The sequence below is a fragment of the Podarcis tiliguerta genome, assembly GCF_965153285.1.
Source record: "Podarcis tiliguerta genome assembly, chromosome: 5".
NCBI classification, from domain to species: domain Eukaryota; kingdom Metazoa; phylum Chordata; class Lepidosauria; order Squamata; family Lacertidae; genus Podarcis; species Podarcis tiliguerta.
This window is the reverse complement of record NC_139538.1, coordinates 35,502,476-35,519,808: the sequence shown is the minus strand read 5'-3', so window position 1 is coordinate 35,519,808 and position 17,333 is coordinate 35,502,476. Positions and strand designations below refer to the sequence as shown.

Sequence of the window (17,333 nt, the reverse complement as noted above, 5' to 3'; positions counted from 1 at the left end):
TGGTGCCATTATTACAACTCCACTTTTCGAGCCACAACCCATTTCCCTACTCTTTTGCAGCTGCATTGAGACAGTTACCATTTCCCCCTCTTCTGTGTGTCTGACCCTAGGCAGATAACAATTGAAGAAGGGGAACAGAGAGCTAAAGAACTGAATGTCATGTTTATTGAGACAAGTGCGAAGACAGGATACAATGTAAAACAGGTAAGGTGCCTTTGTTCCTGGGTGAGGAGGAGAGCGTGATCCAGTTTGTGTGCTACAGACTCCTGCATGACACATGCAGATTGGATGAAACATGCATTTTTCACACACAAATGGGGTACAAGTGTCTGTTTTATCATTGTTGCTAGCAAGCTAGATTATCCTGATTTAGGGAGAAATGTCATGTATCAAGAAGGCCTAGGTGGCAGCAGGATATACTTGTACAATACTGTGGTGAGCATTTACAGCCCGTTAGTCTGTGCAGAGTTCGTTTTCCTTTGGTTTCCAGGAACTTCAGCTGCAAACCAGTTGCACCTCAAGGTCAAACGAGATGTGACCTGCATAGCAGATTGGAAAAATAAATGAATAACCAATATGGGAGAGGGACAGGCCAACTGGGGCTGTGGCATGGGTAGTGGGGAGGGAGGCCTTTAACTTATTGCCCCTGCCGTGGTCATGATCAGAATTGTCTCCTGCACAATAGGAGCTTTCTTCCCAATGTGACTAGCAAGTGTTGGGGCAAGTCCAATCAGGACCATGGCAGAAGCAAAGGGTTAAAAGGCTCCCTTGACACCAAGCCCCAATCTGGCTGGTCCTTCTCCCATATTGGTACTGTTAAACCTTGGTTCTTGAACAGCTCCGTTTTGGAACGTTTCAGCTCCTGAACGCTCAAAACCTGGACGTATGGTCCGGTTTTCGAAGGCCAAACATCCAACGCGAGTTCCACTTGAGTACAGGAAGCTCTTGCAACCAATTGGAAGCCGTGCCTCGGTTTTCTAAAATTTCAGAAGTTGAATGGGCTTCCGGAACGGATTAGGTTCAACAACCAAGGTTTGACTGCAATTGGTCTTCAAGTCAGCCTGTTTCACATGGCTGGAAGTTGGAATTATACATCACAGCAACCATTGTTTTCAGAAGCACAAGGGAACAGCTTCCCCTTTCTACTGATAGTAACCAGTCTGATTAGCTCCAGGTCTGGTTCTCTTGGGCAGATGTATAAATGGATGTGAGCTTAGGGCTTACTTAACTCATGTCACACATACCGTAACTATTTTTGCTCCTGTTTTCAGTTGCATATTGGATGTAAACTAGAAAGTACTAATGATTTATTCTCTTGCTCCCTGACCCACCTTCTGCCTGCCTTTGTTCCTGTACACTCTGCACGCTGCTTTAGCTCTTCCGACGCGTCGCCTCTGCTCTGCCAGGGATGGAGAGTGTCCAAGAGAAGAGCAAAGAAGGGAGTATCCTTTCTTGATTAACAATTGTTGCTTCTCAAGGAACCATTCCCATTCGAAATCTTACAGTTGGGGATGGGGGGGAGGGGTTGGTTCTGTTCCCATTTGAAGCCAAATCTGTCAAATTTTGAAACAATGTAAGAACCAGAAAACACAGCCATCCTTCAAATTTTGCCCTTATCTGAATTTTCCAATGCAGTTCCCCAACCGATGTTTACAAAAAATACTAATAAAAATAACATACTGACATGCATTAGATTAGAAGCCACTTACAAAAATGTGTACACAAGTCAAAACTGCATGCATAGCTCCTTGTCCCTTTAATGTCCACTCTAATGAGAGTTGCATGTTTTCAGAAAATCTTAATCAGTGATGGAAGTACCATATTTTTTGCTCTATAAGACTCACTTTTTCCCTCCTAAAAAGTAAGGGGAAATGTGTGTGCGTCTTATGGAGCGAATGCAGGCTGTGCAGCTGTCACAGAAGCCAGAACAGCAAAAGGGATTGCTGCTTTCACTGCGCAGCGATCCCTCTTGCTGTTCTGGCTTCTGAGATTCAGAATATTTTTTTTCTTGTTTTCCTCCTCCAAAAGCTAGGTGCGTCTTGTGGTCTGGTGTATCTTATAGAGAGAAAAATACGGTACTTCAGATTGCCTTGCTTGTTTTTTTCCTATTGGGAAAAGCTGGGATTATGCAAGCCATGTCCCATCACTCCTTCACATTGTGTCTAAATGACTTCTCAGCCTTGCCCTAGAAGAATGTCCGAGGTCAAATGCAAGAACCCACCAGCTATTTCCTTCCTGTTGCGATAGTTCTTCAAGACACAAATGGCCTTGTTAAACTAAACCCAGAATCCCCATTCTCCAATTATGGAATGAGCACACAAAAGGAAAGCATCAGCATAGAGCAGTACTAATGAATATGGTCCAATTAAGTGTTATTTATTACAGAGAAGTTCATGGTTTCTAAATTAAACACAGCAGTAATGGCTTCCTCTGCCTCTGAAGCTGGCAGGAAATAAAGAATAATGGTTACACAGGGAATGTTTGCCAAACAATGACAGCTCATGCCATGTCCCCAGATGTTCCCTTGCATAGGTTATGCAGGAGGCCTGCAGAATTATCCCTTCTGCCCTGAATAGCCATTTTTCACTACTAACAGTGTGATTTAGAAATGATCTTGATGAGAGTCCCAATGAGGCCCAGAAACAGAGGCTGAGTGATGACATCAACTTCATTCTAAAAGAGCTTTTAAAAGTGCCTTATTTTGCATCCAGTAGACTGCTCTGTGCTTGCTCCTGGGTTCTCATTTAATCTGTTGCCATTTGCTGGTAGATGTGAATTACGCTTCCTTGGTTCTCACACTGGTCCCCTTGTTAAGTGCCATTAATCATTTTGAAGGCCCCAAATCAAGACCAATGTTTGTGTGCTTATTGTTCTCGCTAATTTGTAAATTTCATCATCTTGACCATTTTCTACAATTTTTTTATTTATTTCCAATGATAACACAAACCTGGTAAGTAGATTTTTTAAAAAAAAATGTAGGAGCTTCTTTCACATTCTGCACTAGGCTCTTTTCCTCAGGATATGGAATGATGAGTTCCCACACACACACATTTTGAGCAACCTGTGTAAATCAGATTTCACAAGTGGGAAGTTTTCTGTACCCCCTTGTCCCTTTAGCTAACTCATGTGCCTTGCATCCCCCCTGCCATCTCCTCACTCCATGCCATCTAGACCAACAATCTTGGATATTCATCTACATCTTTTGTATGCCCCATGTAACATAATGTTTTCTAGGCAGCTTACATGACAGATAATTTAAACACAAAACTGCCTATATACCCCCTTTAAACTCTGGGGTTGCACGCTCATCTCGCTCTATAGGCTGAGGGAGCCGGTGTTTCTCCGCAGACAGCTTCCGGGTCATGTGGCCAGCATGACTAAGCCACTTCTGGCGAACTAGAGAAGCGCACAGAAACACCATTTACTTTCCCACCAGAGCGGTACTTATTTATCTACTTGCACTTTGACGTGCTTTCAAACTGCTAGGTTGGCAGGAGCTGGGACCAAACAACGGGAGCTCACCCCGTCGCAGGGATTCAAACCGCCGACCTTCTGATCGGCAAGCCCTGGGCTCAGTGGTTTAGACCACAGCGCCACCTGCATCCCCCTTTAGGTATCCCTAAATTCAGGTAGCGGCAGAACACAAGACATCACAGCAGAAAGATATATGCAGCCAAAGACTAGAGAATATCCATGTTCTTATCAACACGGGAAGCTGCCTTATACTGAGACCATTGGTCTTTCCAGCTTCCTGGTAAGGTCTTTCCAGGGTTTCAAACAGGAGAGACTCCTACCTGGAGATGGCAGGAATTGAACCTGGGGCCTTCTGCATGCAAGGCAGGTGCTTTACCACTGAGCTATGGCCCGTTCCCTCGCTCCAGGCCAATTTAGACAAGCTGCAGTTAGGGACCGAACAATCTCACTCTTGGTGAGGAGGGAATGGAGAAACACTCATATCTGAACACTTATTATTATTATTATTTATTAAGGATTTTCTTGTTTTACAGAAGTAACAAAAAACCTCCATTCCCATAAACCACAGCAGGGAGAAGAGTTCAGCCTAGACCTTGTCTAGAGCATGGAGGAGGAGGATAGCCAAAGCTACTAGCCATGATGTAAGTTGTGCTGTGTCTCCACAGGCAGTGACAGGAATGCCTCTGAATACCAGTTGCAGGAGGGGAGAGGGCTATTGCACTCAGATTCCACATCTGGTTGGCCACTGCAAAAACAGGATGCTGGACTAGGTGGGCCAATGGCCTGATCCATATTTTTATGCCATTCATATATTCAGGAGAGAGATATTTTAAATATATATATATTTTAAAAATACTTCAAAGATACAACCTCCTGCAACCTGAAGTATCTAGGCCAAGAAAAAGCTGGCACTACTTTATTTTGCTGGTTGTAGAAACCGATCCTCTTCCAACTGCTGAGACTTGCTTTTCCTTCTCTCCCGATTGCCCCAGAGGGCACATGCGGCAGCGGTAGCAGCGAGTGCCTGTCTGGAAAGGGGAAATGACATGGCGCCTGCGAACCACTGTGGCGGAAGAGAGTGAGTGTCTGGATGTGACTGACAGCAGCTCTTCTCCCCTAATTGCTGCCTTTTGTGCTTGGGAAAGGTCATCTCCCCTGGGGGCCTGCGCCGAGTTTGATATAGATTACATATGTCAGCGCCACATGCAAAGAGCACAGCCTGGGCTCGGCCCTTGCTGCGTGCAGAGGGAGAAACCAGTCTGTGGCTGGTTAAGGAAGACAGAGGTGTGATGTCATCTCTCTGAGTCCTCAGGACTAAAGCCTCTGCTCCAAGAGGCAGGAATTCATCCCGATTCTTTACGTTGCTTGTCAAGCGACAGACAAGACAGCACGGAGGTTTATACAACACACAGATATACAAACATTGCAGTGCATTTTTTGGCTTGGGTATTTGCCAAGTTACTTGGTCACTTGCGAGAGCACCTCCTTACTGTGATTTTTTAACGTTGCCTGAAGTGAGAGCTTTGTCAGAAAAAATAATGGGGTTGTATTCCACACTCCATTGGGAGGGCGTTCTGCTGCTGGAGCAACCAGGCTTATGTTTCCTCTCCTCCCCATGCACCCTCAAGATCAGCTCTGAATGGTCCACCAACAACCTCCGCCCCCCCCATACAAATTGATTTTGAGGGCATTGATGGGGGGGAGAGATGTTGGTGAGGAAGAGGAAGCTCTGTTGCACCAGCAGTGTTGGAAACAGCCCATGTTCTTTGGCTGTTCACTTATACTGACTTTTAACTAATACCTCATTCACAGCAAGAGGAGCAGAGGCAGGAGATATAGGTGGGGAAAAACTTGGCTACAAAGTCAATTCCCAATCTCATCCTACAGAAACCAGTCACAGGACTCATGGTCTGGAGTGGGAACCAAGTGACTCCAGGTGACCATTTTAATTACTGTGTTAGATGGTGGCAAGGAGGACATGTCGTGTGAAAACGGTATTTGTGTACCATCCTCTTGGGTTCTCTACAGGTATTTGTGTACCTCTATCATGCACTTAGATCTTGTTATGATATGGAATTTAACAAGCTTTGATGGGCATTTATGTTGCCAGCTGACTTGCTTGCTGCTGTTGGTAAAGACACCTTGGTAAGTTGCATTACCTTATTGACACTCTGGGAGTGATGCCCTTCCCTCAATAGCATAAACCTGTTATCTCCCTTAACCCTTTTCTGCAGTGATTGACATTAAATTGGACAAACCACAGGAACCACCACCCAGTGAAGGCGGGTGCTCTTGTTAATGCAAAGCGCAGGATTCGTCAGCTCCATTTGACACCACACGCTTGTTGTGTTGCTTCCTATTGGTTAGCTTCCTAATAATATGAATTGAGTTATTCAATGGGGAGGATTTCTTTTCTCTCTGTGTCTCTCTAGGAAAGGGAGGGGGTGGGTGGCAAGGATCAGACTATGTGATTCAACCACTGGTTCTATTTTCTTTTCTTTCTTTTTTTTGTTTAGTTGTAATATATTGTACTTTATTAAAAATGCCAAAACAATTCAGAATTTTAAACAAGACACTTTAATTGTGTGTATACAACTCTCAGCCATGGGGACTTAATATCCTTTTTTGGGTACTTTTTTTTAAATTGTATATTTGTAAACTTACAGAGAAAACCCCAAGATTATACAGGCTGGCTAGTTTCAGTGTTTGACATAAATGGTAGACATATCCTTGAAGTAAACTAGCCCCCAATTAGTTGACTGAACACTAACTGTGCCATTCACACTCCAGTGAGAGGCCAGCAAAGCATGCAACCACCGGTGTGCAATGTAACATCTGACTAGATGGCCATGAAAAGGTGGGAGAGAGAGCTACAACTAGAGAAATGTTATTCATGACAGTGGCAGTGCACCTCCATAGTTCCCAGATGCATAAGGATCTATTGCGCATGCACAGCTTACGATCATGCATCATGCTATATTTTACTATACCATGAGAGACGTTCCTTTTTTAGCACTTCTGTGGGTGGATACTTGTTTTTAAGACCTTCACTTGTGTCGCGTAGCCTATGTATGTCAACTTTTTAAATATCACACTAGCTAGCATAAGCCACCACACACATATACTATGGCGTGTATGTGAAACCAATGGCATTGCTGTGTATATGGATGGTTGGGCACAGCAGTAGCCTTTACTTCCTGAAAAGGCCACCTCAACCAATGATAGCTGCTGATTTGTAGCTAACATTGGCTTGAAGAAGAAAACACTCAGATGGTTTTGTCAAAAAAGGGGGGGAGGTGGGAAATATGGCAGAATAAAATAGAGTTATCCAAAGGCTCCCTCTAAGCTTATTGTTACAAGTAGATTTCTTTAAGGAAGCAACTCAAAATGATGGCCAAGACTGAATCAGAAACTGTCAATTACTGTAACTTCAAAAGGTAATCCCTTGGGGGTCACCTCACTTTTAGCCAACTGTACTATTCATGGTGGTTGATCATTATTATGAGTGATGATAACTTCTGCATGAGTGAACAAAGAGCAAAAGAGCCTGTCTCTGTAGAAAAGAAGATTGCCTTGGCAACAAAGATACGATAGATAATGTATTTAATTTTTGTAACATGTGTATGCATGTTTTATATTGATATAAAACATACATTGACACACACAGAGCTGTGTGAAGGTGTATGTCTACACACCCATGCACAATATAGATGCTTGGTTTCTCCCACTGTTATAACTTTGCAACCAACAACAGTTGTGGAAAATTACAGTTGGTGCAGTGTGTGGGTCTAGAAGGTTTTTGTTATTGTCGGGGAAAAGTGTGATTTGTCATGTCTTCAATAAATTAAACTCAAGATACATGTGAAGCTAGAAAAAAAATGCACGGAGATGTATCTCCAGATGTTGTCAATCAATGTGTGATAGCGCATGTAGTCATATTCTGGCATTACTCCAGAGAAAGTGGCTGTCATGAGGTCTCATGTTAACTCATGGTCATTTCAGTCAGTGAAAGGTTCCAAGATGTTTTCTAGTTCAACTTTTAGCCTACATTACAGGAAATGTCACGGTGATCACCAGTATGTGATAACTGACTTAATATGGTGTTATCTTTTCCTCTGTGGAATAGTGCTACTTTTGTGCCATTCCTGTGCTGCAAAACAACCACCACCACCCCCTCACATGCTTACCAGCACACACTTCGGAGGTCTCTTTTTCTCATGAGTAGCCATAGAGAAGCACTAGCACCCATGTGCCCTTCTAGTTTGTCTAATTGTAGCCTGCAGCCAGAACAAGTGATCAAGTTTTCCTTCTTTCTCAACTCCATTCTCCTTTAACATATTAGCTTCTCTGCTGTTTTCTCCTCAATTCTCCCTTCTTACCTTTCCCATCATCCTTTTAAGACTCCCTGCCTACTCGGTTTTGTTTTTTGCCTCAATCATCATAGAAGCATTATTCTACCTATTTGCATCTAATGCCATCCTCAACGCATCACTGCCTCACTCAAAGAGCTTGAAAAGTGTTGAGACTTTGTGCGTTTCTCAGTTAAATCATGTGAAATGATCCTGAAGTGACATTTTGAGGAAGAGGGTGGGAATCCTCAGGGGCAGATTTGATTTGAAAGATTGCCCTCCATCAGATGTTCCTTCTGCAGGGGTACTTCATGAGAACATAAGAGAGCACTTTGCAAAGGGTGAAACTAGATGGACTGAAAGTGTGTTGGGGGGAAATCAATGCTAAGTAAGTCAGGCATATAAGGTAAGTGAGCTGATTATCTTGAATTCGGTAACCAAAAGGAGGCAAAAGCCTGGCTTACACTTAGAAAAAGGTCACGAGGAGGTCCTAAGCAAGATGCTGATCCAGAAATGTGAAAGTGTTAGATTTAATTAAACGGAACATAGCCGATTGCTACTACCAAGCAAACCAATCCAGTGTTTAACGTGGGGCTTGCAAATGGATGAGCATTTGCACAAAACAGTGAGCAGAACAATAACTAAACGACAGCATCCATTTGTCAAAGGCAAGCAAATAGAAACACAAGTTTCCCTCTTCCTAACCACCATAGGCAGCTCTTACTATTATCAGTGAAAAAACAGAGACTTCACTGAGACTATTGGTTTCCAATGAACTTAAGCTTCAGAAAGAATCATCATAGGTTAGGTGTCCAATATATCTTAAATATTATTGGCATTGGCAAAGTCTCCAATACATATACCCCAATAGCCTCCCCCAAACATTTTTTTTTAAATCTCAAGTTTTGGTTATATGTAGTATGCCATAACATTTGTAACAATAGCACACGGATGAGAAAGCTGATGATTTCACAAAGGATCAGAAGTCTAAATACCTTGGAACAAAAGGGCTCACAAAAGACATTTGTGAGCACCCTGGGCTGAAGTCACAAACTGAAGGGATCAGAAGGTCCTCATCCAATGGCTTTAACTTCTCATGTAGGTGGTTGCTGCAGTCTGAGGATATGTGCTCTGCATGCATGCCAGTAGCTTCCACTGGAAACTAAAGCTGAAATTGAAGAGGATGGGATGGGACAGGAGGCATAGAGATTTTTACTGTTAACACCATGTGAAAAGAAACTGAATAGACAGACTGTTTCACACGAAGAAGAAAGAAAATAAAAGGAAACAACTGGACTGTGGAAATACTGCCCTACAAAGGTTTGCAAAAACCATTGTAGGCAACATAAAGACAGCTTTTAAGTAACAGTAAATGTTGGAAAGTCCCAAACCTCAACAAATGCCAATACAATACCACAGACAGAGTTCTGTTGGAGATAATTGGTATGGTTTACTTCCAAGAGCTCAGCTGACCAGAAGAGAATACAAATTGGATGCAGACAAGCAAGCTACTTTAGTACAATTTTAATCTCTTTCAAGCACATGCAAGGCTACAACTAGACAGCAGTCGTGGCACAGACCGCCACACCCAAGTTCAAAGTTTGTTCACAAATTTCCATTTTTTTGACAGGCGAATTCTTCAAGCAGACATTGAACTTTCTGTGTTTTGGCTTGCAAGGATGTAACTAGCCTCATTTTGACTCCCTAACCGTCACCAGGCCAGATCAACTGGCTGAATAGGCTAGCTCCAGGTGAGCAAGCAGCAGGTTCCAGCACCAGCATAAGTGAGAGTTAACATGCATTTTTGGAAATGATTCCTTCAGTCTGAGCAGTGCTCCCCACTATGCAAAGAGGGAACTTTAAACTGGACAGATGGGGGGAAATTGAGAAAATCCATTTTACACACATACATTTGTACTCTTCCTTTCCACAGTTAAAACCATGCTCAAGGCAGCTTATGACATGGAAAAAAATACAAAAGTAATCCTCAAGAATAAATAAAAACATCAGAAAGTACACAACCAAACTGAACAATTTCCACACAAATCACAAGAAGATCTAAAATAAAGATACACAAATAATAGCAGCAGCAGTGCCCCCAACTAAAATCCCTACTAAGACCCCTGTCTAACAGTTTTGCTTTGTTCAGAGCCAGAGAGGGTGCCATTCATAAGTAGGAAACCAAGGAGAGGACTATGTATAAAGAGAATAAAATGCAGTAGTGTATGCATTACCATAACTGAAGGTTCAAACTTCTAACACATGCTCCCATATTGAAGCATATCCAAAGACCCTTTAAAGCCTTCTGCCCTCCTTCAGGCACTGATAGACATGAATTGCCATTCTGTTCTTTTGTGCCACATGAGCTACCAATTTAGGAGCTCACCTGTTGCCCCTCACTGTATATTAAGAAAATAAATGTCATGTTCTAGAATATGAGTACCATTTTCTTACCCTACCTAATTAAAAAGAAGCCTGGCACTGGAGGAACAGGCACACACTCTACCCACACTTGGATAATGATCAAACAGCTTAGCCTCCATAGCATTCTTAAGCCCAAACTTGTGGGTTATCACCTGAGAAGTCCCTTTCATTTTCTCCATCTTTCTTCCATTTTCTGTACTGAAACATCATACCCATTCTTGAGCGGCTGCAGGCAGTTTAGGGCAGAGTCTTTCAGTTTCTCGGTAGCTTGGTGGAGGATATTGGCTGCCACGTCAACTTTCCATAAAACTGTATAAAAACGAAACAAAAATAAACCAGAACTTAGCATGTTAGTCCAATTAACAATAAACTGTCTTATTCTCAAACATGGTCTCGTGGCTAGAATTTTTCAGTGGCTGTATTTCATGGGGAAATTCCACCTAAGCACGTCATCGCAACTCCAGCATTCCCTATATCTCTCCTAAGTTTCGGAAGAAACATTAAAGGAGCACCTGCTCTCTGCAGTTACACTGGCCTACCCAGACACATGTACATTTCTCATGACATAACTAATGGCGGGCTCCTCTTCATTATCATTTCCTGCTTAGAATTCCATTATTCTTGCAAAAGACCTTCTGAAACCCAACATACATGTCTTTTACTGACCGTTTCTTCCACTTAATGCAGACAATTATACTTCTCCGGGCTTTTTGGAGCAGTATGCACAATCAGAAATCCAATCAATCACCAATTATTAGGGATGGGGATTCAGAAAAGATGGCCGGTGTAGTCTCTGGCTAGGGTTATAGTCTAAAGTATCTGGCAATCACCAGGTTTGGGAGGGCTGCTCTATACAGACCCTCATACATGAGAAAGGAAGAATAGCACTGCTGGATCAAACTAAAAGCCCATCTAGTCCAGCATTCTATTCTCACAGCGGCCAACCAATGTCCATGGGAAGACCATAAGCAGGACAAGTTTACAGCAGCACTCTCTGTTCCAAAACAGGGACTCTAAGAGCTCTTCTGTGATGAACTGAGACAGTGTATAACTCAAGAACCTATTTCTGTTTCAGTGGTAGCCACAGGGCCGGCACACCCAATGGGGCAAGTGAGGTAATCCGCTTTAGGCGGCATGAGCCACTGGGGCAGCAGATCCTGATGTCAATCTTTCTTCCCCCTTGTTCCTGATGTATAGCCCTTCTTTCCCTGACATGGAGGGAGAAGCCATTTTGGGGTCCACCCCAGGTGCCAAAATGTCTTGGGCCTACTCCAGCTAGCCATGTTTACAAATATGCCCGCCACTGTTTTCTCTCAAAGCAACAGACTCTGTGCTGGATAGAGGGGCTTACTCAGGTTGTCCTTTTCAAAAGTGAACACAAGGAGCAGAGATCCAGAGCTTATCCTATCCATCAGAACCCTGTATGTCTAATTTTAAAAGGTTTATTTTTGGATAGGATTCAGGAAGAGAAGGAGATAGAATGTATCCGTTGCCTAAGAGCATTTTTATTAGGCAACTCACAAATTGAATAATAATACTATCATGGACACAACACAGCACAAAAGAAGTGAGAACACTCTATGTACCTGATCATACATTTGAACATCTGGCCAGCTAAGAAGTCTAGCATTGTATCATATGCCCATGAAGTTCAATGTAAGGGAAAGCTAAACATACATCCAAGAAGCATTTTTCCAGGTGAATATTGGGGTTCTTGCCATCATGCAAAAGAAGGCTATGAGGCAAGAACCACTATCAAACTGGAAAGAGGAATTGGCAGATATCCAAAAGACGAGCAAGAAAACATGAGAACTGCATGAAATGAATTGTTTCTTGGCAAACAAGAGCAGGGGTAGGCAACCTAAGGCCCAGGGACCAGATGCGGCCCAATCACCTTCTCAATCCGGCCCGTGGACAGTCCGGGAAACTGTGTGTTTTTACATGAGTAGAATGTGTCCTTTTATTTAAAATGCATCTCTGGGTTATTTGTGGGACATAGGAATCCATTCATATTTTTTTTCAAAATATAGTCCGGCCCACCACATGGTCTGAGGGACGCTGAAAAAGGTTGCTGACCCCTGAACAAGAGGTTCAGAGGGTGGCAACAAGAAAATGGACCTTTTCAGTGATGCATCCTCATTGTGGAACACTCTCCCTAGGGAGGCACACCTGACACCACCTTTATCTAGTTGCAGATAAAGTTTCAAACTTTAACTAGCTTTTATTCCTCCTTCCTGCCTGGCTTTTTGTTCCCCCCTCTTCCTCCCCACCCCTGCATAGTCCCTAAATCTGTTCTGGAGTTTCCCCAACCCCCTAGAATAGATTTGAGGAGGGTACATGGGATACACGAGGAAGGAGGAGGAGGGAAAGTCCCTCTGTGCAAACAGAAATCCTTGCCCTGGTGGGACACATGACGAAAATACTACTCTCTCTTTCCCCCATTTCATATCATGGTGTCATTCCTGACTGCCCCCTCCACACACAGCTGTTAATTACTTTAAAAATCTCCCATGTGCAATAGCTAATTACGTGAACAGCATCCCAAGATGTTTGGTCCAAAGACTATCTCAGAGTATGGATGCAAAGCAACCCCATTAGCAGAGTGTTTTATGTACTGTTTGCCCAAACTGCTTCAGTTGTGCTAATATCAGAAAACACAGATGGCAGACCTTCAGCCCTACAGATATTGCTGATGTATCACTCGCATCTGCCCCAGTCTTTACAGCCAATGGTCAGGGATGACGGGAGCTGTAATCCAACAACATCCAGAAGGACACAGATTCCTCATCTCTTGCATTTAGTTATTCTTGCTAAACTACATTTTAAACAGAAGGCAGGCCAAACTAATGGCACACGCTGCTAGGAAAAAGATAAATGCATACAGGATATAAAGCAGAATTTATGTACCAGTAGAGTTTATCATCAGTTGCAGTGTGAGGGTACACCCAGATACTTTGGCTTCTTGCAGAGAGCAGCACACATTATGGGCTATGTAGGAACCACATAAGTTCCATGTGATAATCCAACATGTGTGAAAATTGTTGCGTTTACACCGAGTGATTTACACATATGGATGAAGCACTGGGAAGTTCTCAAAAGTGTAGTGGAGCTTCCGTTCCCTCCTCTCCTCTCCACCCTCACCCACTCAAGTTAATTGAAGAGATTAAACCAGAAGGCAGAACTAATAAAGGCTGGCTGGGATGAAGGGCTGTCAAGGAACAGCTACTATAGCAGTCTCGTGAGCAATCTGCAAAGATCACACAGGGGAGGGTCCTCCGCTGAGCTAATTGGCAATCCAGAGAACAAGCACTAGCTGTAGACAGCCAAGACTAAAGGGAGGGGGCACAGCCCCAAGGGAATAGTTGCCAATGGAATCTGGGCTGTAATTGAACTCAACCATAAGTCACAGTAATTATTAGATCATTCCCCTTACATGCACTAGTGCCATTTTTTAAAAAAAATTGTTTTTCATTGGCTGTGGTGATCTTTGTTTTCGTGTGTGAGTGGGGTGGGTGGGTGTTTTGGATCAGGTTAGCCATATTGATTTGTATGCTGTTGGTGGATTATTGTCATTGTCCTGTTGGGCTGTGTATGTGATAAATGGGAGCCATACCGGGGTGAAGGCGTCTTCTTCCGTTTGTCCCCGTGTCAGTTTCAGTTACAAGCAAACAATCACACCCTAGGCCAACCCCAACCTCTCTCACCACCAAAGGAACACAAGTGAACAACACAAGCAACGCTGACACCAAACTCTACATACATTAAACATAATAGAAACACCGCCACCCGACCCCACCCCCATCCATCTTCCCTCTCTCCACCCCCCCTTTCTTTTTTCTTTCTTTTTTCTTCTCCCCCTAATGCCTCAACAAATGAAATGGATTTGTAAAAACGTTACATGGGGGAAAAACAACGAGGCATTACACTTACTTCTGTAAAACAAGAAAATCCTTAATAAAATATCAAGATGGGGGGGGGGGGGAATTGTTTTTCAGCAGCACAAATTTTCTTACTGTTCAAACAGGTCATTTTTCTCAAAGCCATCACCAAAAGCTTCACATCCGTTAAACAGGTTATCTCCAAAACCGTGTCATTTTGTTGTACAAAAGAAACCATGGTCAGCTATGGAGAAAAAGAGAAATCTTCAAAATGAGTGGATGAACATATCCAGCTTAAAAAAGAGAGATAATTTCAATAACACATTTTTATATAGCACTGGGCTTTTCCTGTTGTTGTTAACATATAATCATGCCACTATAACATTTTAAAAGTTAAGTGCTCATTTGTACAGTGCCATCTATATTATATGTAGAACCGCCCTGTGACCTCTGGGTATAGGGCAGTATATAAATTCAATAAATAATAATAATGATTTACTGAGTTCCATAAGCAAGCAGGCCCTGATCCAAAGTGCTTACAGACAACATTTACACAATGCGAGTGTGATATCTTAAAAAGTGCCACTAAGAATTATTCAAGTGTTGCCAAAATGGGGCTGGTGGCAGGGGAGGCCCCTGAGGAATCTCGTCAAAATCTATTGCTATCTATCAAGTTCTTTTTTCCATAAAAGGGGAGATGATATAATGAGCCTTAGCCCAACAGCCACAAACAGCAGGCTGTACTATTAAGCAATGATGGGCAATGGAAGATCAGACAGCAGGCTTCCTATTATTGTCAGCAAGATCTCCACACATTTTACTATAGACCTTGACAGGTTGATAATAGCCATCTGCAATGTCAGATGGACTTTGAATGACCTCATCAGAACTGCATGACCACCTTTGTATCTTACAAAGTTGTTCCACATGCTTGAGCAAATTACTTCTATAGCTGTTTATGAATATGGCTTTATCCTGTCACATGGGTACATATTAGCTATTTGGGGTTGCACCCTAGTCCCACTGGAGTCAGAACTAACTTTTCATAATGATTACAATAGGGTGAACGTACAATGAGTTTGGCTTCAATCTGTTGTTTCCATTTTAAATGAAAAATTATTCTGCAGAAATACTGTATTATAACACACACACAAACCAAAAAACCCCAGGGAGCAGTTATGACTTTACCACTGAATTTTAACATGCACAATAAATTGCATGAAGTGTAGGAACATCACAGTGAATAACAGAGTTTTTTATCTCTTCAGTTCCACCCTTTGAGTTTTCTCCAGAGGCTACAAAGCATTATAAACTGCTACAATAAAGATGAACTGGAAACTCACGACAACAGCTTCCTGTGCACAAAAGCTTGTAGAAATTCCCCAACAAAACTCAAGTTTTAAAGTCGGTGGAAACTGCAGCCAAGATGTCTGCTGCCTTAGGTGCAGTGAAAGAAGCTATTCTATCACCAGTGTTTAATATTCAACCACTAGTCCAACTGGATTCTAAACATAGGAGGCGGGCCCCTCACACAGCAAAATATACTGGGCCAGCCATTGGGGGGGAGGTGGAGTGGCTGTTTGGGTTAAGAATTGTCTTCTCTTCTGCATCTGCTTCAACAGTTTCAATAAATGCATTTCCTATGTGAGGCCAGAATGGGGACATCAATGTTGCACACCTTATAATCAACTTGCGTGGAGCTGTGTGGCAAACAGCAGATAATAGTGGGTAAGCAGGCCTCAAGTTGCTGTACCTTCTCTTCCAGCAAGACAACCAGCTTGCACTTGCTGCAGGTGTAGCTCCACATATTCTCAGGCAGGAAGACAAATGTGGCACAGGTGTTGCAGAACCACAGCAGCTCCTTTGCCATCCATGTCTCTTGAGTCTACATACAGTGGTACCTCGGGTTACAAACACCTCGGGTTACAAACACTTCAGGTTACAGACTCCGCTAACCCAGAAGTAGGACCTCAGGTTAAGAACTTTGCCCCAGGAGGAGAACAGAAATCACTCAGCAGCAGCATGGCGGTAGTGGGAGGCCCCATTAGCTAAAGTGGTACCTCAGGTTAAGAACGGTTTCAGGTTAAGAATGGACCTCAGGTTAAGAGGTACCACTATATACTGTGAGAGAGCACTCCAGGCCTCCCCCTCAAACTCTCCCGCTAACCTCCCTTGCGAACGCAAGGTCACAAGCTCCCAGAGATTGCAAACAGCTAAGCAGAACTGCTGGTGGCTGCCAACCCCTTCTCCCAACTCACTTCCTCCTTTAGCCTGGATTCCTCTCAGAAGTAGCTGCTCCATCTTAGACCATGTGCACACCCACAGAAATACAAACCCATAAGCAAGCCTCAGCTCAGACAAGCAACTAGCCTTAATTCAAAACACAAGCTCACTCTCTGCAGTCTCTTCCTTCACAAAAGTCTGTTTATAAGTCTTGGTCACAAGCTTCCAAATACAGCAAACAGCTAAGGAGAACTGCATAGAACTTAAGATTCCTCTTTTTCTTCGTTACAATCCTTCAACTTACCTGCTGAACAATATGGACTTTCAACAAACCATGGGTGTATTCCAAGTCAATAACAATTTCCTTTGATTCCTGGGGCGGTGGCAATGCGTGAGCTATTTCTCCACACTCTTGCATTCCTCTCCACTGCAAGACTTCTTCCAAAGAGAGCTAGGAATTAACATGTTATGGCAATGTTCCTCAGTGGTGATGCGGGATTAGCTGGTGTTGTGGAGAAAGAGGAGAGGATGGGCTTTTGTGCAGTGGTATTTTGGTGGCATGTGGAAAAGAAATTAATAGTCTCTCTCACCCTTGGACAAACCTCTCCATGAGTCAATAAGCTTATTTTGGATTGTATCCAATCATGCTCCCCACACCACCATATAAACAATGGATGAGTCCCATCCCACAGACTCAGCCAGCTTTATTTACCTTCTAGCCTGAAGTTATTTTGTGACAGATAATGCCCTAACATCAATTTCAGAATTTTTGTTATAAGTCAACACAGCTACTGTTACAGTCTGTGTAAAAAAATTGTTACTGAGACACGAATTAGGATTTCTTCTAAGCATATAAACATTTTGTACAAGAGTCACAAACACAAAATCCTGTGTTTGAAAATGAACTCACTTCAGTGAACCAGAACAGTGTAAATGCATTGCTTCACTGTCTTATTTTGAAGAAGATATTCATGACAATGACAAG

General features: G+C 42.9%; 2 protein-coding genes and 1 long non-coding RNA gene across 7 annotated transcripts in view; 1 reads left to right on the top strand and 2 right to left on the bottom strand.

Annotated features, from left to right (window-relative positions):
* The window catches only part of RAB6B (RAB6B, member RAS oncogene family), a 56,466-nt gene extending 45,833 nt beyond the window's left edge, over positions 1 to 10,633 (top strand). For both annotated transcript variants that reach the window (XM_083443408.1, XM_083443407.1), the window contains 3 exons: positions 111 to 204; positions 1,376 to 1,442; positions 5,709 to 10,633. In XM_083443408.1, coding sequence (XP_083299534.1) covers positions 111 to 204; positions 1,376 to 1,442; positions 5,709 to 5,773 — 226 coding nt within the window. In that variant the 3' untranslated portion in view covers positions 5,774 to 10,633. The remainder of the gene's footprint in view (positions 1 to 110; positions 205 to 1,375; positions 1,443 to 5,708) is intronic.
* Positions 144 to 5,702, bottom strand: LOC310678912. Its single transcript, XR_014512027.1, has 2 exons — positions 4,390 to 5,702; positions 144 to 539 (listed from the first exon to the last, which is right to left on the bottom strand). It is a non-coding gene; the product is annotated as an uncharacterized lncRNA (long non-coding RNA).
* Positions 8,338 to 17,267, bottom strand: LOC310678884 (uncharacterized protein). 4 transcript variants are annotated; one of them, XM_083443420.1, is made up of 4 exons: positions 15,804 to 17,267; positions 14,261 to 14,369; positions 10,400 to 10,556; positions 8,338 to 8,991 (listed from the first exon to the last, which is right to left on the bottom strand). In XM_083443420.1, exons 1-3 carry the CDS (start codon positions 15,993 to 15,995, stop codon positions 10,414 to 10,416), a joined length of 444 nt encoding a protein of 147 aa, XP_083299546.1. In that variant the 5' UTR covers positions 15,996 to 17,267; the 3' UTR covers positions 8,338 to 8,991; positions 10,400 to 10,413. The 4 variants fall into 4 exon arrangements, with proteins under 4 accessions (XP_083299546.1, XP_083299547.1, XP_083299549.1 ...); XM_083443421.1 differs by having other exon boundaries at positions 15,879 to 17,267; XM_083443423.1 differs by having other exon boundaries at positions 16,653 to 17,267.
* Positions 17,268 to 17,333: the final 66 nt, after the last annotated feature.

Excerpts from the sequence above, each read along its gene's own strand:
- LOC310678884 (XM_083443420.1), bottom strand. The coding sequence starts at position 15,995 with ATGGCAAAGGAGCTGCTGTGGTTCTGCAACACCTGTGCCACATTTGTC. Across the intron at positions 14,370-15,803 it reads CCACGCAAGTTGATTATAAG|CTGACCATGGTTTCTTTTGT; the intron begins GTGTGCAACATT and ends TTTTCTCCATAG. Across the intron at positions 10,557-14,260 it reads AAAAATGACCTGTTTGAACA|TTTTATGGAAAGTTGACGTG; the intron begins GTAAGAAAATTT and ends GTTTTTATACAG.